General features: G+C 38.7%; 1 protein-coding gene across 1 annotated transcript in view; it reads right to left on the reverse strand.

Moving 5' to 3' along the window:
- Positions 1-24673, reverse strand: part of LOC121387680 (BMP-binding endothelial regulator protein-like) — a 47218-nt gene that overhangs the window by 16879 nt on the left and 5666 nt on the right. The window contains exon 2 of the mRNA XM_041518869.1: positions 17365-17450. Coding sequence (XP_041374803.1) covers positions 17365-17450 — 86 coding nt within the window. The remainder of the gene's footprint in view (positions 1-17364; positions 17451-24673) is intronic.

Raw genomic sequence — 24673 nt, forward strand, 5'->3', positions numbered from 1 at the left:
CTATATTAACTTGATTATTACTATTACATATGTATATTATCTGAACGTGTGCTGTTTGAACCTCGGTTATTACATATATATATATATATATATATATATATATATATATATTATAAACTATGTGTGCTATTTGAGCTTGATTATTACATATGAGTGCTATTTGAGCTTGATTATTACATATGAGTGCTATTTGAGCTTGATTATTACATATGAGTGCTATTTGAGCGCTATTTGAGCTTGATTATTACATATGAGTGCTATTTGAGCTTGATTATTACATATGAGTGCTATTTGAGCGCTATTTGAGCTTGATTATTACATATGAGTGCTATTTGAGCGCTATTTGAGCTTGATTATTACATATGAGTGCTATTTGAGCTTGATTATTACATATGAGTGCTATTTGAGCGCTATTTGAGCTTGATTATTACATATGTGCTATTTGAGCTTGATTATTACATATGAGTGCTATTTGAGCTTGATTATTACATATGAGTGCTAGTTGAGCTTGATTATTACATATGAGTGCTATTTGAGCTTGATTATTACATATGAGTGCTATTTGAGCTTGATTATTACATATGAGTGCTATTTGAGCGCTATTTGAGCTTGATTATTACATATGAGTGCTATTTGAGCTTGATTATTACATATGAGTGCTATTTGAGCGCTATTTGAGCTTGATTATTACATATGAGTGCTATTTGAGCGCTATTTGAGCTTGATTATTACATATGAGTGCTATTTGAGCTTGATTATTACACATGAGTGCTATTTGAGCGCTATTTGAGCTTGATTATTACATATGTGCTATTTGAGCTTGATTATTACATATGAGTGCTATTTGAGCTTGATTATTACATATGAGTGCTAGTTGAGCTTGATTATTACATATGAGTGCTATTTGAGCTTGATTATTACATATGAGTGCTATTTGAGCGCTATTTGAACTTGATTATTACATATGAGTGCTATTTGAGCTTGATTATTACGTGTATTATTTGAGCTTGATTATTACATGTGTATTATTTGAACTTGATCACTATATATGTGTGCCAGGCCCTATTTGATTTTGATTTTTACAAAATACAAATGTGCTGAGTACATCGTTAAATATTTTAGCGTTGCATCCTTCCTTTATTATTAATTAGATGTGTGTGTTTTTAATTATATAGGGGCGAGACGTAGCCCATTGGTACAGCGCTCGACTGATGTGCGGTCGGTCTGGGATTGATCCCCGTTGGTGGCCAGTTGGGCTATTTCTCATTCCATCTAGTGCACCACGACTGGTATATCAAAGGCCGTGATATGTTCTATCCTATCTGTTGGATGGTGCATATAAAAGATCTCTTGCTACTAATGGAAAAATGTAGCGGGTTTCCCCTCTAAGACTATATGTTAGAATCACCAAATGTTTTACATCCAATAGCCCATCTAACTTAAAAAAATTATATATGTATGTTATTTGAACTATATTATTATTTATAACGACGAGTCAGTTGTTTTTATTTGAATCCTTTGATACTTCTGACATTTTCACTAATGGTAGTAAGTATTAAACCAAATAACGCCTGGCTGGGTCAAAGTTCGAGGTGCACCGAACTTTTGATAGTGAAGTGAACACCACATGTCCTGTGATTGGTGATAAATGTGAGTGTGTTGGATGTAAAAAAAAAAAAAAGAAAAAAAAAAGTTTCATCTGGACAAAATATGAATGCAATCTTATTTCATTTAGTACCACTGTGTCAAGTAGTCTTGTGCTTGAAACATGTATGGGGTACCTGTAAAAAAGTACTCGAATTTTGTGCGGAACTAGGGTAGTCGTAGACGCTACCTGTTATCTCAGAAATGAGCAGCTTGACCCCCAATTTTTTCTGATTCATTTTAAGGGTGAGGAGTGGTAGTATTTATATCCGTGGCGTTTATGTCGATTGATACGTTGCAGGTAGGAGTTTTAGCCACATATGTTACTATTGTCGTCTGTGGGATTTGATTTGGTAGTATACACCCTATAAACATGTCTTATAATGTCTCGTGGTGCTGGTGGTGGGATGTGAGTGACTTTAAGACTCCATCATTCGTGGTCACGTGGGATAGAAAAGATACACTCGAGGTGGTAAACACGTCAAGCTGGGACGAATCTTGTCGATTTATAAATAACACAGTCTTTTCTTTTCTTTTCTTTTTTCGTGCAGTATAGGGAAAACAAAAAATGGAATAAATATTAATAAAAGATTACACCGATTCGACATTGGGTAATAACTCGCTCTTAATAACTCTTACGTAAATAGAAACTAAACTACAGCATGTACGAAAATATGACAGGAATGTCGAAATAAATGATAAATAAATTTTTATCGGGCTCCAGTTTGACAGTAATGGACTGGCGCAAACATAAAACACTTTAAAGAGTCATTCATTCCGCCAAACCCAAACCAAGCAAACATGGTATCGAAAATTACTTTATCTTCGCCGCATAGTCTCGAAGGCGGTAGGTTCTTGTCGAAGCAAAAGTGAAGAAGTAATGGCCAAAACTTCGATTAGTCTCGATCAAGTTAGGTTCTTGTCAGACACTAGTTTTTAAATTGTAATTTTTTTGTTCGTTTTTGCTTAACAACACCACTAGAGCACATTGATTTATTAATCATCGGCTATTGGATCTGACGTCAAACATATAAGAAAAGCTGTTGCAAATTAAAGAGGAAATTTTGTCTTCATTTGTTTTCAGGGAAGGATGTGTGTGCGGGGAGGGGTGGGGTCTGCTCCACACTAGACACGGTCCTTGACTGGAGTTTGACAGTAATTGGCGTTTTAGTTTCTTTTCTTCTTTTTTTTTTTTTTTTTTTTTTTCTTTGGGGTCTGAGTTTATCAAGAGAGGATATTACAGGATGTTTGTGGACAAATGCTCCCTGGCTTTTGTGCCGACAAAAAGTGTGAGTTGAACGAGACTATCCTTCATTGCACGGGCCATCCAGACTTTAGGGGTATACCTTCTTTACCGTGCCCTGCCGAAAGGTCCAGGCCTTTGTATATTATACCAGTTTAAATATATCGCTGTGTGTCACCGCGAATTTTTATAGCTTCTACCTCCATTGCATGCCGAAGTGACAAATACACGCGAAAACCCAGGGAGAGCTGCACACGTGTTTCAGATGAATAGCGTCAAAACAACGTGCGGACGAAGCCACAATGCATTGGCTTCGCTTCGCGTTTTATGTGAGCCTGCATTTCGTTTCATTGTGGTACTTGGCGGTGTCTTGTCTGAAAACACCAAAATGCTAGGTACCAAACGGCTTTTAGCGGAAACTTGATAATGTCAGACTCTCGTGTGAGATTATCTACGATAACAGTGAAAACAGTTAAAAGAGACTATATTTCTTCCATTTGTTAAGATATCGCGAATGAAAAGAGTGTTACAACTTTACAATGTAAAGTTAAAAGTTTGTTTTATTTAATGACACCAATAGAATATATTGATTTTTTTTTTTAGTAGGCCTAATCATCGGCTATTATATGTCAAACATTTGGTAATTTTGACATGTAGGCCTAGTCTCAGAGAGGAAACCCGCTACATTTTTCCATTTCCTTCATAGGCACCATTTGTCACACCTGACAGCACATATCACGGCTTTTGATATACCAGTCGTGGTACACTAGCTAGAACTAGACTCGCACATCAGGCGAGCGCTTTACCACTCCTGATATTCTTTGTACTTCACCCCCCCCCCCCCCCCCCCCCCCCACACACACACACACACACACGTGCGGCTTTGAAATCCACCATTCCATTCTCAACCCTTGGTGTTCATTCAGTAATATTTTTTCCTTTACGCTATATTATCTATTATAGCCGTCATTACTGTTATTTACTTTTTTAAGAGTACTTTGTCTACAAAAGCTCTTGTGTTTACCGTGACGTCATTTCTACCCGCCCTTCGCTCTCCCGCGGGGTAACGCACGTTTAGCCCAGTGCCGCAATACAAACAGACGTTAACAGCGACCGTCTGTTAAGGCAATATCCGAGCTGTTAATGGTCCCGTTAACAATCGCCCATGGTTTGTATTTTCCCTCTTGGAACGTGTTAGTACTGTATTAGGACAAGAGAGAAAAGACCGGCCACGCACATTATGGACATTATGGTGTGTTTTTTAATGTCCCTGGCATACGAACAGGGTTAGTCACACATTATGAAGCGTGAAAAAAAAAGAAAAAAAGATTGTTAACAAACTCTATATCAACAAGAATTCATCGGAATTAAATGTGTCGTCTACCATAAATTTATTCGATGTCATTCATAAAATAAGAGTTAAACTTGAACTCATAGTTGCATCCAGAGATGTTTATTTCAATTAATCTTCTTTTTTTTTTTTTCTTTTTTTTCTTCTTCTTTTTTTTTCGGGGGGGGGGGGGGGGGGGGGGGGGTGTCTTTCTTCTTTTTAACTTCTTTTTTTTTTTTTTTTTTTGGTGGGGAGGGTGAGTGGGTTCGGCATGTTTGTTTATTTGTTTGTTTGTTTATTTTTGTTGTTTTGTTGTTTTTAAACCACCAAAGAAACAAATGAACAAAGAACTTTTTAACTTTTAAACATGTATTGGAATGAATATTCAAAGATGCAACTGTAAACCACATTCCATTCACCTAGGACTTGCAATTTGGACGTAAATGTAATAACTGAATGAAGCTTAATGTTAAATATTTTAATTTTAAAGGTTAAATTATACAACAACAATAAAATATGATAAAATAATTAACATGCACCTATAAACCAAGTTTCATTGGTATGTTTTACAAGTTTTTTAAAAATGGAGCTAAACGGAAAAACTGAACATGGAGCTTAATGTTAAAGTATTTTAATTTTGCTAAGCGTAAATAACTAGACGCCATCGTCAACGGAAAAGTAAAAAAAAAAAGGTTTGTTAAAGTTTCTTTTGTTTAACGACACTACTGGAGCACTTTGATTAATAAATCATCGTCTATTGAATGTCAAACATTTGGTAATTCTGACACGTAGTCATCAGAGGAAACCAGCTACATTTTCTTAATGCAGAAAGGGATCTTTTATATGCACTTTCCGTCAGCCAGGAAAGCACATACCACAGCCTTTGTCCAGTTGTGGTGCACTGGTTGGAACGGGGGGGAAAAAACCACAATCGGCTGAATGGATCTGAGGTCGGAAATGTAATACATCCGACATAAGGCTGGTAGGTACAGGGTTCGCAGCCCGATACCGGCTCCCACCCACAAGCGAGTTTTAACGACTGGGTGGGTAGGTGTGAGACCACTACACCCTCTTCTCTCTCACTAACCACTAACAGCTAACCCACAGTCTTGGGCCCCGTTCCACGAAGCGATCTTAGCCCTAAGATCAACTTAAGTGCATAGGGTAGCTATGCGTCTAAGGTAATCTTAGGGCTAAGATCGCTTCGTGGAACAGGGCCCTGCACAGACAGCCCAGATAGCTGAGGTGTGTGGCCAGGACAGCGTGCTTGAACCGTAATTGCATATAAGCACGAAAATAAGTAGAAATGAAATAAAATACCTATATGACCACACCGACGACAATTATTAACGCTATTTGTTTCTATATATCATCAGTAGGCCCAGTGGATATTTTTTTTTAATACACCTTTGCCCGCCATGGCGCATTATATATCCTAAAAAAAGGACAATCCCTGTTGTCCAGCTCTTTCTCCCAGAATTTTGGTTTAGACTCTAGTGGTGTCGTTAATCAAAACAAACTTTAACCGTTAAAACCGAACTAAAACAAAAACGCTCTCGAAATAATAAAACACAGCAGAAACAAATGTTTATCGCACGATCCCGTATCTCTGCACAAAGCAGAAGCAAAGGGATGTTTATCGCACAGGATTTTCGGGGATATGATCGCAATCTCATCATCCTCGCTTCGGTGGTTTGCGCGCTGAATTTTCGGGTACTTTGTAGTTCGTGGAATGTAGGCGCACGTCAGCATCCCTCCCCACCCCTATCTCCACCCCCTTGGATCCGCGCCTCTGCGAGTGTCTAACATAAACGTATACACGGTGAATATTAAGTAGACGAGATATATAGCCTGTGGAAGCGCACCCAACCACCACCCCCTTGGATCTGCGCCTGTGTGAGACCTAACATAAACGTGTACACGGTGAATATTAAGTAGACGAGATATAGTGCCTGTGGAAGCACACCAACACCACCCACCCACCCTTGGATCTGCGCCTGTGTGAGACGTAACATAAACGTGTATACGGTGAATACTAAGTGGACGAGATATATAGCCTGTGGAGGCTCACCCCAGCACTACCCCCACCCACCCCCCTTGGATCCGCGCCTCTTTGAGAGCCTAACATAAACGTTTACACGGTGTATACCAAGTGTAGACCAAGTGGACGAGATATATAGCCCTGTGTCGGGCACTGAGACGACTCGACGCGGTATAAATACCGGGCCAGTTAATACACTGTTTGCGTTTTACTTAACCCGGCTAAGCCAAAGAGCGTTCCGTTTTAACGGAGTGGAGAGGGGCCCCTCGGGCGAAATCTTGTCTAACATGACGTGAAATATCACCCGTTGCATAACACAGACGTTAAATGAACCGTCCATTAGCTAAAAGAAAAGCAGAGAAAAAAAAACCCGTTGGAGAAGAGAGATATCATGGTTTGTTAAAATAATAGCCGTTTGATATTGGCGTGGAGAGGCGAGGAGGGTAGAGGGGGAGAGAGGGAGGGGGGCTTCCCCGTAAGTAACGTAACAATTTGGACATTCGAACAAAAGTTAAAGTTTGTTTTCTCTAACGACACCACTATTGGATGTCAAAAAGGAAACCCGCTACATTTTTCTATTAGTACCAACGCATCTTTTATATGCACCATCCCACAGACAGCATAACACATACCACGGCCTTGATATATCAGTCGTGGTGCACTGGCTGGAACGAGAAATAGCCCAATGGGCACAGTAACCACCAAGTCAACAAAGCCAAGGAGACGGGGGGGGGGGGGGGGGCAATGCATATAATCTTCAAAGTGGTGGCCCCTGCTCGCATCCCCGCTTCTGATGCTTTATGATACGAATTATACAAAAACAGATCTTGGAATACTTAAGTATTCCTTCTCGTTCCAACCAGTGTACCACGACTGGTATATCAAAGGCCGTGGTATGTTCTCTCCTGTCTGTGGGATGGTGCATATAAAAGATGTCTTGCTACTAATGAAAAAAATCTTTCCTCTCTGAGACTCTATATGTCAGAAATACCAAATGTTTGACATCCAGTAGCCGAAGATTAATAAATCAATGTGCTCTAGTGGTGTCATTAAACAAAACAACTTTAACTTTTTTAAACATAATATTCCTTCCCGTTCCAGCCAGTTTACCACGACTAGGTATATCAAAGGCCGTGGTATGTGTGGGATGATGTATATAAAAGATACCTTGCTACTAATGAACAGATATAGCGGGTTTCCTCTCTGAGACTATATCTCAGAAGTACCAACAAATGTTTGACATCCAATAGTTAATGATTACTAAATCAATGTGCTATATTTATAGTGGTGTCGTTAAAGAAAATAAACTTTTGACTTTTAACTCTCCGCGCCTACTACCGTGCCCGCACCACGCCAATAACTGCGGACATGGAAACGCGACTCTTGAGTGCGCAAAGAAAAGTGAAATATTTAAAGTTTGTTGACATACATTACTAAAGATCACACGGGCGCCCCCTCGCTACCATCGGCTGTCGGCTGCTCGTCCCAGCGAAACCGAGCACACGAAATCACGTAAAGTTCCACCAAGAGAAAGCGACGGATACCACGAGGTAAACACGGGGAGAAGTCGCGATTCGTAAACGTAGTATAGAGAAAAAAACAGTGTCACCATAGGTACAACAGTGCTATCGTAAATAAAACAGTGTTACCGTAGGTAAAACAGTACCATCGTGAAAAACAACAACAGTGTTACTGTAGATAAATCAGTGTCATCGTAAATAAAGCAGTGTTATCGTTGGTAAATCAGTGCTATCGTAAATAAAATAATGTTACCGTATGTAAATCAGTGCTATGGTTAATAAAACAATGTTACCGTAGGTAAATCTGTGCTATGGTAAACAAAACAGTGTTACCGTTGGTAAATCATTGTTATCGTTAATAAAATGGTGTTACCGTTAATAAAACGGTGTTACCGTAGGTAGAAAACAGTGCTGTCGTAGGTACAACAGTGTCATTGTTATTAAAACAGTGCTACGGTAAAGCCGAGGTCACACGATGCGAGTTTCTCGTACGAGAATGGCCATGAGAATTACAGTCGTAAATAGCAACCGATGGAAAATGTTTGTCTTGTCAGTAGATATTTTCGCCATGTCTAGTTAAATACGGCTTCATCCGTTGACCCGTGCCGATGTTGTGGCATGTTACTAATCTTGAGGATTTAAGTAATCCTTTACGTATTATTACGAACCAATCGTATAAACGATTGCGCATTTTGGTAGTTTTCATAAATTAAAATTTCTACCAAAACAATGTGGTCAAAACTTGCAAAAGATCACCAAAACGTCTTACAACCGTGTCGTAACTTACGATAGGATTCATAGTGATTGTTAGTTTACGGGGTGGGGTGGAAGCCTGGTGCGCGGTCGGTCTAGGATCGATCCTAGACAGTGGGTTCATTTGGGCTATTTCTCGTTCTAGCTAGTACACCACAACTTTATGTCAAAGGCCGTGGTATGTGCTATCCTGTCTGTGGGATGGTGCATATAAAAGATCCCTTGCTACAAATAGAAAAATACAGCGAGTTTCTTCCGTATGACTATATGACAAAATTACCAAATGTTTGACATCCAATAGCCGATCAAAATCAATCAATGTGTTCTAGTGGTGTCGTTAAACAAAACTAACTTTTTGTCTTATTTTATAGATTACTATTCAAAATATTTGCGGTGTAACAAAAAGAAAAATAGCGTGCTCGGTTTAAAAAAAAAAAAAGCTACGTTATTTTTTAAACTAGCGTCTGCTGGTGACGTGCCATTGCGTCTGAACAATGATCACGTGACGAGCCCCCTACTTAGTTGACCTTTGACCCGGAAGGCGAACATGCCCTGAGGCAGGCCACCGGGCGGCAGTAAAACATTTTAATTTGTTTCTATCCGTGACGAATCGGAGAAAAAATTTGATGACCAGGCGTCAAAAGATTATTATTAAATTAAACATACAGCGTCGCTCTGCCTCGATGGTTTTATGTATTAACTTTTAAACGGCGTAAATTGAAAAATGTAATCTGAAAACTCATACAGTTAGCGACATTGCTTCTGTTAATTGACTTGTCGTCAACAAAGGCGTACAGTCTTTGTTGCATTTGAATAAAACCTATACTCGACCGCACACCGAGCAAGCTCCGCAGCAGTAAAAAAAACTGGTCTGGGTGTCGTAAATTGTGTTAATAATTCTGTGAGTCCTGTAAAAAGTTTATCTGGGATTTGACAGTAAATGGACCCTTAAAATAACATTTTATTCAAATAAAGTTAATTGAAAATACACAGAATTAAATTATTAGTTTTTTGTTATTAAAGTATACAAATAAATTTATTAAAGTACACATAAATAAATTCCGTACGCAGTGCCTAAGTTAAAAGTTGGTTTTGTTTAACGACACCACTACAACACACTGATTTATTAATTCTTTATATTAACTTTCCCATAGACAGAACAGCACATACCACAACCTTTGATAAAACAAATCGTGATGCACTGGCTGAATGAGGGAAAAAACAATCAGAGAATGGGTCAACTGCGGTGGTTCGATCCTATGACGCAAACACCTCAGGCGAGTGCTTTACTGACTGAGCTATATTCAGCCCCCCCCCCCCCCCCCCCCCTCAATTTTACTCGAGTCACTTCCAGCCCTCCCCTTATTGATATTCATATGTATATCAATATCAATAAGGGGAGTGCTAGGGGGGACTCGAGCTACCCCGAATTGTGCCCTTTTTAGTTATAATTGTGCCCTTTCTAACTAGCTGGAGAAGGCTATAAACTATGTTATTCACTCATCATCACCCTCGTTATAACAGACTGGGTACGGCCCTGTATAATGAAAATAAAATTAAACGTTTGTTTTGTTTAACGACACCAATAGAGTACATTGATTAATTAATCATCGGCTATTGAATGTCAAACATTTGGTAATTCTGATATATAGTCTTAGAGAGAAATCCCGCTACATCTTTTATATGCAACATCACACAGACAGGATAGCACATACCACGGCCTATGATATACCAGTCGTGGTGCACTGGCTTGAACGAGAAATAGCCCAATGGCCCCACTGAAGGGGATCGTTCCCAGACCGGGGAACGCTTTACCACTGGGGTACATCTCGCCCTGAATTGCATAAGTGTCTCATGGTCGTAAACGGCAGTGTTAATCAACGTAACGAAGCTCGCACCCACTCTACGTCCGTTAGAGTTCGGTCAACACGAAATCACTCCGTGTGCGTGTGTAAATGTGCGATCTGAGAAGCCGCCGATCCGCCGCCACGCCGTCGCCGCTGTCGTTGCTGTCGTCTTTTATTAGCGCTGATAAGATTTAAAGCTCTGAGGGAATAATTTCATACAATACGATTTATTAGTTTACTTCACCTCGCGAAGCGCCGTCTGCCTCTTACAAAAGGCGGCCGGCATTAACGCGCACGCATGCGCATCTTTGCGGATTTTTTTTTGATTTTTTTTTTCGATTGTTGAAATGGCGTCGGTCGGGAAACAAGGTGGCGCCTCTGTCGTCTGGGTGGGTCCACGTGTGGATGTAAGAGGTTGTTTATACAGGTAATTATCTTCCCCGTGGCGGGTCACTATGCTAATTTACTCGCTACTTCCACTACCGGAGTCAAGGTGGAAGACGTACGGTCGCAGGTATCAAGAATCTTCGTTGACCGAGACTCCAAAAAGGAAAGAAAAGGAATGTTTGTTTGATCTTGGAGAGAGAGAGAGAGAGAGAGAGAGAGAGAGAGAGAGAGAGAGAGAGAGAGAGAGAGAGAGATAGATCTACTATCGACACATAGGCTACTAATACCAATAAAACAGATCTTTTATATGCACTTTTCCCCCCATATCGCGATATTTGATAAACCAGTCGTGGAGCACTGTTTACAACTGGGAAGATCCCCGAGTCCATGGAGGGCGATCGATCCTGCAACTGATCGCGCCTCAGGCGAGTGCTCTACCGCTATGCTACGCCCAACTCCACACTCCTGAGCGGGCCGTAGCCCAGTGGTCAAACGCTCGCCTGATGCGCGGTCGGTCTGATGTAACAGAAGTTTGATTTGTTTAACGACACCATTAGAGCACATTGATGTATTAATCATCGGCTATTGGATGGCACAGATGCCGTCTGTCTGTCTGATGGTGCATATAAAAGATCATTTTGCTGCTAATCGGAAAGAGTAGCCCATGCAGTAACGGCAGCGGGTTTCCTCTCTCATTATCTATGTCGTCCGACGCCATATGTCCGACGCCATTTACAGTAATTAATATTTGTTGAGTGCGTCATTAAATAAAACATTCCTTCCTTCCTTCCTTCCTTGCGACAAAGGCCAAAACATGACGATGTTGTGTTCGCCGCGAGTATGATTATTGGCCGAGTAATAGCAGGCTCTGCGAAGGAAGCGGCGTCACGTGTACGGTAATTGATGGTACTAACTATCGGATGTCGTTGAGCGAGTGAGAGGAGCTCGAAACGAACCCCATAAAGTCACCGCCTGTGTCTTGCTTCTTTGTATTCAGCAAGACAGACCTCAGTTCTTTTGGTTCTTTTTCTCATTAATTATATAAACCGCGAGGGTTAGTTACAAACCGCGGACCGTGAGGCGTGCCACGTTTCCTGACTTGTACTTATTAATACGTGCCGCATTTCGATATCTGTATCGGGATTGCATTGTGGACGGATTCCTTTTCGTTGTTTTAAATCGTTTCCAAACATCCCACCCGTCGTTCTTTGTATTAATCCAGATGCAGGGGGGAGGGGTTTGGGGGGTTTAACCCGCTCAAGCATATTTTCTTATTCTTTTTTTTTCTCTTTTATTTTTCATTCAATATATTTTCTAGTCATGACTCGTCCACAAACACCACCCACCGCCCCCCTGCATAATTTTCAGCACACGAACCTGTGATCTATTTGACTTTGAACATATCTTTTAACCTTTGCTTAAGCTAACTATGGTTTTAAAGTGACAGACCCTAGTTTTTAAACACGACGACGTTTTCACTACTGGATCATTAAAATTAGACATTACTTTAATTGTACTGTTTTGATTGATCTATTTCTGTATATTCAAAGTGTTTCTAATCATCCTGGTATTTGTAATACCACGAAATGCATTCTCTTATATTTCTAAAAACGCACGTACCTCTGAGAAGTAACGGTTATGGAGAAAAGCTCCAGTCTTCTTTTAGAGTGTATTTCCCCATTTCAAAGAAAGAAAAAGAAAGACTTGTTTTATTTAACAACGCACTCAACACATTTTACTTACGGACTACACAGATATTAAGGACCACACAGATACTGAGAAAAGCAAACCCGCTGTCGTCACTTCATGGGCTACTCTTTTCGATTAGCAGCAAGGGATCTTTTATATGCACTATCTCACAGACAGGGTAGTACATACCAAGGCCTTTGATCCCAGACCGACCGCGCATCGAGCGAGCGCTTTACCACTGGGATACATCCCGCCCTCCCCCCATTTCAACTTCACACACTCTCGTGTCCACTTTCACGGGATAAAACCAGGGACTGCGACTTTAACAATTGGCTCCTGGGCCCATATTTTCGAAGCTACTGTATATCTTAGCGCTACGATATCTTAAAAACGTCTCAAAGGTTATGACGATTATCGTAATGCTTCGAAAATCCGCAGCCTGGATTTTAGATTTTATGTTCTCTTACCCATTTGATTAGCTCGAGTCACCTTCAGCCTCAAGAAAGTACAGCGCGGGTTAGTTTTTCATAGGGGCGTCTGGTTTCTCCGTGTAGTGTTAGTACTAGTTAACAACATGTGATTTTAATGTCATGACTGGACTCGCAAAATAATCAAACTAAAGCTCTGTGCTATCAGATTTAGGAATACACAGTAGTTTGCGACCATTTGGTTGTCTACGATTGTCAAAGCATTACACAGAGTTTCCTCTAGCCTTCCCCTACATCTCAATATCAATACGGGGAGGGCTGGGGGTTAACTCGAGCTACCATTTCGTTTGTTTATTTAATACAGTGTCTGTGTGTTAGTGATAATTACGAATGTCAGAAGTGGCCAGACGGGCGAAAAATGCGACGAGAAAAATAGTCACCTAGTGTTTATTTATGTCATGCACCAAGGTGTAATAAGTGGACAAGGCGACAAGGCGAGAACTTCATGACAGTTTCGTTTCGACATCAAAAGATTCCAAATTTTGACGTGCACGGGAGACAGGTAGCCCTCGGTCAGTACCCTGTCTGTCGCCAAGTCTCAAAGTGTGGGTGTTATCACAGAATTCGTACATTACGTTTCTGTCTCGCTCCCTTCATGGGGGGGGGGGGGGGGGGGGGGGGGGTAAAGCGCTAGCTTGATGCACGGTCGGTCTGGGATCGATCCCCGTCGGTGGGGACATTGGGCTATTTCTCGTTCAAGCGAGTGCTCCACGACTGGTATATCATGTGCCATGCTGTCTGTGGGATGATGCCTATAAAAGATTCCTTGCTACTAATAAAAAAAAATGCAATGGGTTTTCTCTGTGTTTTTGTTTTCCTCCTTTTACAACAGGTCACTAACCTCCTTGTGTTTATTGCCCAGTGTCTGTTAACGAGAGACAAGTGAGCCAGTCGTAATTCCATCTGCTTTGACAAATGTCACTGAACGCAGGCCAGCGCAATGGTCTGCGCCACTCGACCCGACATGTGCACGCGCATATAAAACCGCGAGGGGGCGCCATGGTCCCTCGCCACATCATCAGCGGACGAGAGATAAAAGACATTTGCATTCTAATAAAAAGGTGAGCGGGAGAATAAAATGGTCCACCTCACGGAAGAGCGGCGAGAAGGGCAGACCACCCGCTGTTTGCATTATTCGCAGGTCTGCCGTTCAGCCTGCGATATTTCACTATTTAATGCTAGGGTTCAAACCAACCAACTGTCACGACAGAGTTGGGTAATGCAAGGCTCACACCACCAACTGTCACGACGGAGTTGGGTAATACCAGTCTCATACTACCAACTGTCATGACGGAGTTCGGTAATGCTAGGCGCCTACCACCAACTGTCACGACGGAGTTAGCCAACTCGATGGTTGCGGTGCAATCCCCCCCCCCCCCCCCCCCAATTCCCAACTTAGATGGGTGCGCTCAGATTAACAACTAATCGGTCGAGTTGTAAGAGCGCTCAGACCAGCAAATGGACAGAAGTCGTGAGTTAGCTAACTCCGTCGTGACATTTGGTAGTCTGATACTGGTAGTACCCAACTCTGTCGTGACAGTTGACAGTTTGACATTACCATAACTTCGTTCTCATTCACTAGCAATATTTAAAGGGATTTACTTTTTTAACGACACTACTAGAGCACATTGATTTGTTGGGGTTTTTTTTTTGTTTTTTTTTGTTAATATTGTTCCATTAGTAGCAAGGGATTTTTATATGCACCATCGATGGGGATCGATCCTAGACTGACCGCACATCGGCCGAATGCTTTACTACTGGGTTACGTCCCGCCACTCATTCGTTCACTAGCAAGCAACATAAACTATTTTACTTAAGAGTGGGTTTAGGAGAACATGTTTAAAGTAAAGTTTGTTTTATTTAACGACGCCACTAGATCACATTGATTTTTTTATCTTATCATCGGCTATTGGACGTCAAACATATGGTCATTCTGACACTGTTTTTAGAGGAAACCCGCTGTCGCCACATAGGCTACTCTTTTTACGACAGGCAGCAAGGGATCTTTTATTTGCGCTTCCCACAGGCAGGATAGCACAAACCATGGCCTTTGTTGAACCAGTTATGGATCACTGGTCGGTGCAAGTGGTTTACACCTACCCATTGAGCCTTCCGGAGCACTCACTCAGGGTTTGGAGTCGGTATCTGGATTAAAAATACCATGCCTCGACTGGGATCCGAACCCAGTACCTACCAGCCTGTAGACCGATGGCCTGCCACGACGCCACCGAGGTCGGTAAAGAGAACATGTTTAGGGACAACCTCCCCTATACTCCACCCCACCCCACCCCCATTTGGCTACGAACTGCGCCTTTCGAATATTGTTCTTCTTTTATATTGAGTTTCAGTATTCCAGTAAGCATATTATTAAAAGAAATAATTTATCCAGTATTTCTTATTTCTGTATAACATGCAATATTCATTGCTTCAATATTTTTTTGTAAGTTATTTATGAAGAAATCATTGTTTCTTACATCATCTAAATAATACTCATACAATATTCATTATTCTATATCAGTTCAGCATTATTCATGCATTATTCAGTATTTTTACATTCTTTAAGTATTATGCTATCTACACTACTTCTTTATCATTTAAACATTATTATATATTATACAATATGCATTATTTCTTTATCATTTAAACGTTATTATGCATTATACAATATGCATTATTTCTTTATCATTTAAACATTATTATACAATATGCATTATTTCTTTATCATTTAAACATTATCATACAATATTCATTATTTCTATCTCTTTTAAACATTATTATACAATATTCATTATTTCTATCTCCTTTAACATTATTATACAGTATTCATTATTTCTATCTCTTTTAAACGTTATTATACAATATTCATTATTTCTATCTCCTTTAAACATTATCATACAATATTCATTATTTCTATCTCCTTTAAACGTTATTATACGATATTCATTATTTCTATCTCCTTTAAACGTTATTATACAATATTCATTATTTCTATCTCCTTTAAACGTTATCATACAATATTCATTATTTCTATCTCTTTTAAACGTTATCATACGATATTCATTATTTCTCTCTTTTAAACGTTATCATACGATATTCATTATTTCTATCTCTTTTAAACGTTATTATACGATATTCATTACTTGTATATCCTTTAACCATTCATTATTTCTATATGCGTTATGCATTATTCATAAAGTAATACAGGTACTTATGTCTGCATCATTTAAACATTTTCCATAAAAGTTTTTTTACTTTATATAATTTAAATATTATTCGTGCAATATTCCTTAAATACGTTAATAATTTACACATTATTATACAAACTTCAGTATGCTATATTCGTTAAACATTATTCATGGTATATTTAATATTTCATTATTTCTTTTAAACTTTATTTATCCAATATTCACTACTCTAAACCATTTAGACGTTGTTATTATACAATATTCATTATTTCTATCTCCTTTAAACATTATACAATATTCATTATTTCTTTAAACGTTATTATACAATATTCATTATTTCTATCTCCTTTAAATGTTATTATACAATATTCATTATTTTTATATCCTTTAAACATTATTATACAATATTCATTATTTCGATCTCTTTTAAACATTATTATACAATATTCATTATTTCTATCTCTTTTAAACATTATTATACAATATTCATTATTTCTATATCCTTTAAACATTATTATACAATATTCATTATTTCGATCTCTTTTAAACATTATTATACAATATTCATTATTTCTATCTCTTTTAAACATTATTATACAATATTTATTATTTCTATATCCTATCCTTTAAACACTATTATAGTCGAAAGGGAAGTTTTAGTACCAGAAAATGTAAAAATAAGCTGTATAATACAAAAACAGACACACACAATTATAATAGTTTACAACACACACATGTAAGTATGAAACGTGAAGGGGTCAGGGGTCAGGGTGGCGGGGTTCAGCGTTAAAGTATATTGCGATGCAGAAAATGTTAGTTTTGTTTAACAACACCACTAGAGCATATTGATTTATTAATCCTCGGCTACTGGATGTCAAACATTTGTTAACTTTAACATTCATTCTTACAGAGGAAACCCGCTACATTTTTGTCCATTAGTAGCAAGGGATCTTTTCTATGCACTATCCCACAGACAGGGTAGTACATACCACGCCTTGAACGTGTAGTAGCACAATGGGCCCACTGACGAGGATCGATCCTAGACCGACCGCGCATCAGGCGAGCGTTTTACCACTTGGCTACGCTCCGCCCCATGCAAAAAAAAGATACGGCATGCTGGATTGTCTTGGAAACACGGGAAATATATTGGATATAAACACGCAATTTACACTGAAAAAAATAAAACCCATCCACAAATCGTGTTTAAAAATATGTGGGAAATAAACAGACAACTTACCCTACAAACACAGGAAATACACGGATCGTCGGTTATGCCGGGAATGTTAACTGGTTCCCCTTCTTTGTTACACTTGCTCACAGTACCTGAAATCACGAATGACGTCATAACAATTCGGGGAAAAAACTTCTAAAACATGTTTAATTATAAGATGAACTTCATTATATAAAAAATAAATAAATAAATAAATAAATAATAACCGTAATACGAATTGCAAATATCCTCTTTTAAATTCTTTGAAAGATTAATTGTTAATATAAAATCTGTAAACATTGAACTTAAAGTTGGCATGAATATAAATAAATAAATAAATAAATAAATAAATACCGGTAAATTAACGCCCATAATGACCGTTACAAATTTTTGCTTTTACGTTCTTTGAAATATTAATTATTAATATGACATCTATAAACATTTAACTTAAAAGTTTGGCTCAGTTCACCTAACTTATATTATGGGGAATCATTTAAGATCTTACCCTATTGATGCGATATGAATTCATATGCTAAGAGGAGCTAAAAATCACTCTCCTTAACCTAGTCGTAGGCGAGTGATGAGAAGCTGGAGCGATACCGCCCGTTAAGCGAGGAGGTCTATATGTGTTAGTTAAATCGTTAGAGTTTGCTTGAAAGTTTAAAAACTAAAATAAATAAAATAAAATCTATATTGCCATGTGAAATTGATTTCTGTGTATATAATCATCTACACATAATTATGTTCGATACTTCACAACCCAAAATTCTTCCAACTTTATCTGGTCAGGTGCGGAGTAAATGTATATGTTCAGATTAAAGGGACATTCCTGAATTTGCTGCAATTTTTAAAGATGTTATCGACTAACAGAGACTTTTTAACGATTGTAATTACATATTAAATATATTTTTCTGCATAACATATTAGCGGCTGTATATTAAACGTGTTTTGTGATTGTTCTAATATTTTGTACTAGGTTAAATTTCATTTTATTTCCTAAAATATATTGTTTTCGTACGTATGAAATTATTGAAGAGTAAATCCAGTTTGGGCTTCTTACAAATATTAAGACGACCAGAAACACATTGAATATAAACACACGAATATATTAAACAAGAAAATATATTTAATATATAAGTTTAATCGTAGAAATATTTTATTAGTCGGAAACATCTTACAGTGCAGCAAACTCAGGAATGTCCCTTTAAAATGGAATGATTTTAGCGAACGCTGTACCTTTAAACACAACAACTGGCACGGCGGTGTCAAAACACACAACATTGTTCACACGTTGACCAGTGGTCATTTCCGAAACTTTCTTTATTCATTATACTCATTTACGTGCTTCTATCCAATTAAGGACCAAGCACGCTATCCTGGGCACACACCTCAGCTATGTGGGGTGTCTGTCCAGGACAGTGGGTTAGTTGTTAGTAGTTAAGAGAGAGAGAGAGAGAGAAGAGGGTGTAGTGGTCTTACAAAAGTCGTTAAAACTTGCTCTGGGTGGGAATCGATACCGGGTTTCGAACCCTGTATTTACTAGCCTTATGTCCGATGGCTTAACCACAACACCACCGAGGCCGATTCAGTTCTAAAACACTCCCCACCCTCCGAGATACACGCAAAGACAACCCACGGAGTGGAACCTCGGCGCTACCCAGAGTCTCACACGTCACCCGAATCCATCTCGGCGGACAAAAGCAAGACGACGTAAATTGCCGGAAACAGTAATATAATGGAATCAAGTTTTAGCGCTGTCAGGTGAAAATAGAGACTGCCAGACTAAATAATCGAGGCTTGGTCCAGGGACCACAGGACCGGCTCCCAGCCCCTCCCTCATCCGACAGGTAGTAATTACAAACAGATACCAGGGCAGGCTAAACGATTCACACTTCGAGGTTGATACGTGGATTGGGAGTTCATTTAGGGATTGTAACTGCCACATTTTGACAGATTTCAGGAGATATGAAACGTAGTTTACAATCGGGTAGGGTGCAAGTGTATTAAGTCGCTTATCAGATAGAATGTCGCAATAGAAGCCCACGGATGGAGAAGTCTCGCTTTTCATTGTCATTCCTTTTTACATCTCAGTAATCGAACACAGACGCTATATGAAACAGATTGACAGGCGAACAGACAGACAGACAGACAAACACTGTGTGTGTTTGCGCGCGTGTGTGTGGGGGGGGGGGTCTGCGTGTGTGTAGTGTGTGTGTCTGTTTGTATGTGTGTGGCTGGTGTGGTGTGTGTGTGCGCGCGCGCGCGCGTCTGTGTGTCTGTCTGTCTGTCTGTCTGTCTGTCTCTCTCTCTCTCTCTCTCTCTCTCTCTCTCTCTCTCTCTCTCTCTATATATATATATATATATATATATATATATATATATATATATCTGTGTGTGTATGTGTGTGTGTGTGTGACACACACACAAATATACACACACACACACACACACACACACACACATATATCCACACCAGGACTGTGTTCAGCCAGACCTAAAGAAAAACGTTCGCTAGACTGGTTGATGCGCTTCACGTTAAACCAAATTGCCACGTCGGGAACCAATCAAATAGTTCGCGAATTTAGGGAACTTAGGGAAGAAATGTACACGCTTGCGCACACCCATTCGCATGCACTTATATATTTATTTTTACGAAACTGTCTGATGCGCGGTCGGTCTAGGATCGATCACAGTCGGCCCACTGGGACATTTATCGTTCCAACCAGTGCACCACGGCTGGTATATCAAAGACCTTGGTATATGCTGTCCTCTCTGTGGGATGATGCATATAAAATATCCCTTGCTACTGTAGCGGGTTTCCTCTCTAAGACTGTATGTCAAAATTACAAAATACTTGATGATTAGTAAATCGACGTGCTCTAGTGCTCTAGTGGTGTAGTTAAACAAAATAAAATAGCCTTTTAGGTCTCACTTCTGATTCCAGCTACTGAAAATATAAATAGTATTACCGAAACAACTAGCTGGTGTTTGTGAATGAGTCAACGCGTCGCGCTGACGACAGTGTGTGACTGAAGATTACCCCGGCTTGCGGAACCTATATTAAGAAGTAGTCGTATAGTAACTAATATTGACAGTTTACCCAGCAAACAACAATCTACGAGAAAAGAAAATTCGGTTGTTAACGACACCTCAGCACATTGTTTTATCTAATCAGCGGTTACTTGGTGTCAAACATATACAGTTTATTGTGACGCAGATTCAGAGAAAAATATCGTTGCCGTTTCAATTGCTACTCATTCAGTTAAGGACAAAAACAAGAAAGAAGATTTTGTTTTAATGACACCTCAGTACATTTTTAAACTATGGCTGTTAAATATTTGTGTCTAACATGATTTGGCTATGTCGAATATTAGTGTGTAACAGTGAGAGAGAGAGAGAGAGAGAGAGAGAGAGAGAGAGAGAGAGAGAGAGAGAGAGAGAGAGAGAGAGAGAGAGAGAGAGAGAGAGAGAGAGAGAGAGAGAGAGAGCATAACCATTTAAAGTGACAGACCCTAGTTTTTAAACACTACGACGTATTTTTCACTATTAAAGATGTTTTTGGCCATTCAGGTTTTTGTAATACCCCAAAATGCATTTTTCATAATTCTAAAAATGCACGTTCGTCTAAAAAGTAATGCTTATTGAGACAAGCTCTAGTTATTTGTAGACGGTATTTCCCTGTTTAAACATCACATACTTTAGCTTCTCTCTATTATAACTGTATCCAAATGTGTTACAGGTTTGTAGATTAATTAAACTTAGTGTCTATTTTAATGGGCTGAAACTAGGGTATGTGCCTTTAAGCGTCAGCCATGTTCATCCTGCATGATCCTGGACACAAACGTGTTTATCATGCGTCTGTGTGTATCCATGTGTGCAGAGGCGGAACTAGGGGGAGGCAGAGCCCGCCCCCCCCCCCTAATTTTGTTATAGTTATAATTTTATTATATATTAATTTTCTTTTCTTTTTTTACAATCCCCCTCCACACCTCCCCCAAAGTTCCCTTGGCATTCCACCTCATGTCACTGCCCCCCCCCCCCCAAATGGATTTTCTGGATCCGCCACTGGTGTGTGTGTGTGTGTGTGTACGTGTGTCAATGAGTCTGTGCGTATGACACGAACTCATTTCATTCATAGACAGTGATTTTTAAACACCTAGCTTATTGGAACGTCTAAAATGTAAAACCAGTTCTCACCTCCCGTCCCGCTTCATTGTTATGCGAGGAATGTGCTTTAAATATACCACAGGGGGGCCAGTCTAAGCGTAGCAAAAGGGACGTTACCATTGTGGAGTAATATTTTTCTAAACGCCCCACCGCTGGGACTGATGTTATGACGGGCGAACATAGGTATTTAACGTGAATAGTGACTGACCACTTCACGTGTGTTCCGCTGCATACGCGTAAACCATATGCAAATTAACTGCTGCTTTTAGTGAACAAACTGGTACCAGTACACACACGTCCCACATACATTGTGTATGACTGCTTGAACCTGTATTGGATATAAGCACGAAAATAAGTCGAAATAAAAATGAAAGTGTATGAATGAAAATTATTTTATTGTTTATAAAATAAAAAGGATTAGGCCAATGATTTAATTGCACATTAATATAAACAGAAAAATAATATATCCGGTCCGAATAGAACTGAGTGGATTTAACTCTTTCTTATTTATGCTACGTGTAAATTATTATAATTTACACGTATCTATCAACAAGTCAGACCATGTTGAAACAATAAAAAGGTTAATACAAATGTTCAGAGAAATTCCTTTAACAATCATTGTGTCTGTCTGTCTTGTCTGTCCTTTCCTATCAGTATATATAGTTTATGAAGTGAATATATATATATATATATATATATATATATATATATATATATATATATATATATATATATATATATATAATACCGGTAAGTGATAATATAATAATATTATGCACTTAGACATAAATACACATATAGTAATTTAATTCGATGTATGTGTATAAATATAAATTATTTGCAATGTTTTCTCTACGATGTGTTTATTGACAAAGAAACCCAATGACTTATAGACAGGAAATAATTGCGTTTGGGGTAGGAGAAAAGAGAGAAAATAGAATAGATGGCATACAATAAAATATACAATTAGTACACTGACGGTAAATCTACATCTAGATCTACATTATTTCTCAATTTGTTAATATTAATATGCTCAAATTATATTCTGATGAACCCAAAATAAACAATGGTTTGGACGCCAGGAATGATGTGGTACATTTACTGGCAGTGCAAATGGACTGCAGATTTTGCCGACAGGCGTGTTATAAAACGGTAAAAAGGGTTTTAGCATGGTCAGATTTTGGTACACTTTTGATGTTGTTTGTAAGATTGATCTATGTAAAAAAAATAATAATAATAATAATAATAATAATAAAAAATAAAAATAAAAAAATAAAAAATCCCAAAACGATTCTGTTCTAAACATTTTTCGGGTTAGGCCAAAATTTAAATAGATTGACTGGACTAGTGAGCGTGTTGTCGACGTTTGTAAACAGTGGCAACGAGGATATATAAACAGCAAACAATCAGTTTACGTGTAAACAATCGAACTGTCCGCTTAGAATTGATCTTCACCGATATTTTCTACAGAAGTGTACGTAATTGCATTAAGTTACTCAGTATTAGTTTTCTAAACGTCTGTGACAAAGTTAATCAGTCAGCTTTTCACATAAACAGAGCCAGTCGGTCAGCTATCGGTAAACAATCAGTAAATGGGTAGGTAAACAGAACTCACCGTGTGTACAGTTCATTCGTAGTGTTTGTTTACCGGCTTTTCATTAGTTTAAGCGTTGCCGTGCTCTGTCAGTTTTCATACCATACTACAAAAGTTTGTTTAATTTAACGACACCACTAGAGCACATTGATTTATTAATCGTCGGCTATTGGATGTCAAACATTTGGTAATTTGACATATAGTCTTAGAGAGGAAATCCGCAACATTTTTCCATTAGTAGCAAGGGATATTTTTATATGCACCATCCCACAGACAGACAGCACATACCACGGCCTTTGATATACCAATTGTGGTGCACTGGCTGGAACGAGAACCATACCACAAAATATACTATAGTACAAATGTATATGTTTACACCAATGTATCCCCTGTGGGTAGTCTCCTCGTGGGTGGCAGTCCTCCTATAGACGAGGTAAAGTCGCGGGACGGGACGTAGTCCAGTGGTATAGCACTCGTCTGATGCGCGGTCGGTCTGGGATCCATCCCCGTCGGTGGATCCATCGGGCTATTTCTCGTTCCAGCCAGTGCCACACGACAGGTATATCAAAGGTCGTGGTATGTGCTATCCTGTCTGTGGAATGGTGCATATAAAAGATCCTTTATTACTAACGGAAAAATGTCAATATGTCAAAATGGTTGAAATCCAATAGCCGTCTGATTAATAAATCAATGTGCTCTAGTGGTGTCGTTAAACAAAACAAACTTTAACTTTTAACTGATGGAGATTTATGGAATCAACCACTATTATGCCGAATACCCATTCGACTCTGTGTAGATACAGTCTTCATATATGAATAACGGTGGGATGGGTTTTTTCTTCTTCAAATATTATATTGAGAAGCTAGGCTAAGGTAGACATTTATTACTTGAATGAATAGTTTTTCTGTTTTACAGAAGTTTACTGTGGTCCAAAATTGTGGTTACCTAACCGACACCTTGTTTCTCATAATCTGCTTAAGTTGTGTAATCAACTTAAATAAATAAATAAACAAAGGCCACATTGCTAAAACTGAAAAAACCCATAACATATTCGTAATACTACAACATAGAGAAAACAGCATATATATTTTAATTGTTATTTCCGATAACAACAACAAAAAACCCTGAATTTATTAGTTTAAAAATGTACAATCGGAAGCAATATTTTCACTTCATAAATATATCTTGATAATAAACATTGTAACAGTTAAGTAGGTAAATATCTGTCCCAGACCATCTCACTGGCCATGCCAGAGATATTGTCTGAGGGAGACATGCCTGAAACCATAGGGGTATAGGGGCACGTTAATAGAGTTCAAGATTACGATCAAGTAGGCAAACACAGAACTGTTTTAATACGATTTTATGAGATGTGAAAATGTGAACGAGAAAACAGATATCCACGATAAACTCCTTTAAATTGGTTACAATATTAATCTTTCATATTCATCAGGAGGAAAAACCCAGAATTAAATCAATGCATTCAAAACCTTTACTGTTTGAATTTACCACAGTTTGACACCCAATAGCCGATGTATTTTTCGTGCTGGGGTGTCGTTAAATATTTATTCATGC

This window comes from Gigantopelta aegis, chromosome 13 (assembly GCF_016097555.1).
Source record: "Gigantopelta aegis isolate Gae_Host chromosome 13, Gae_host_genome, whole genome shotgun sequence".
Taxonomy (NCBI): domain Eukaryota; kingdom Metazoa; phylum Mollusca; class Gastropoda; order Neomphalida; family Peltospiridae; genus Gigantopelta; species Gigantopelta aegis.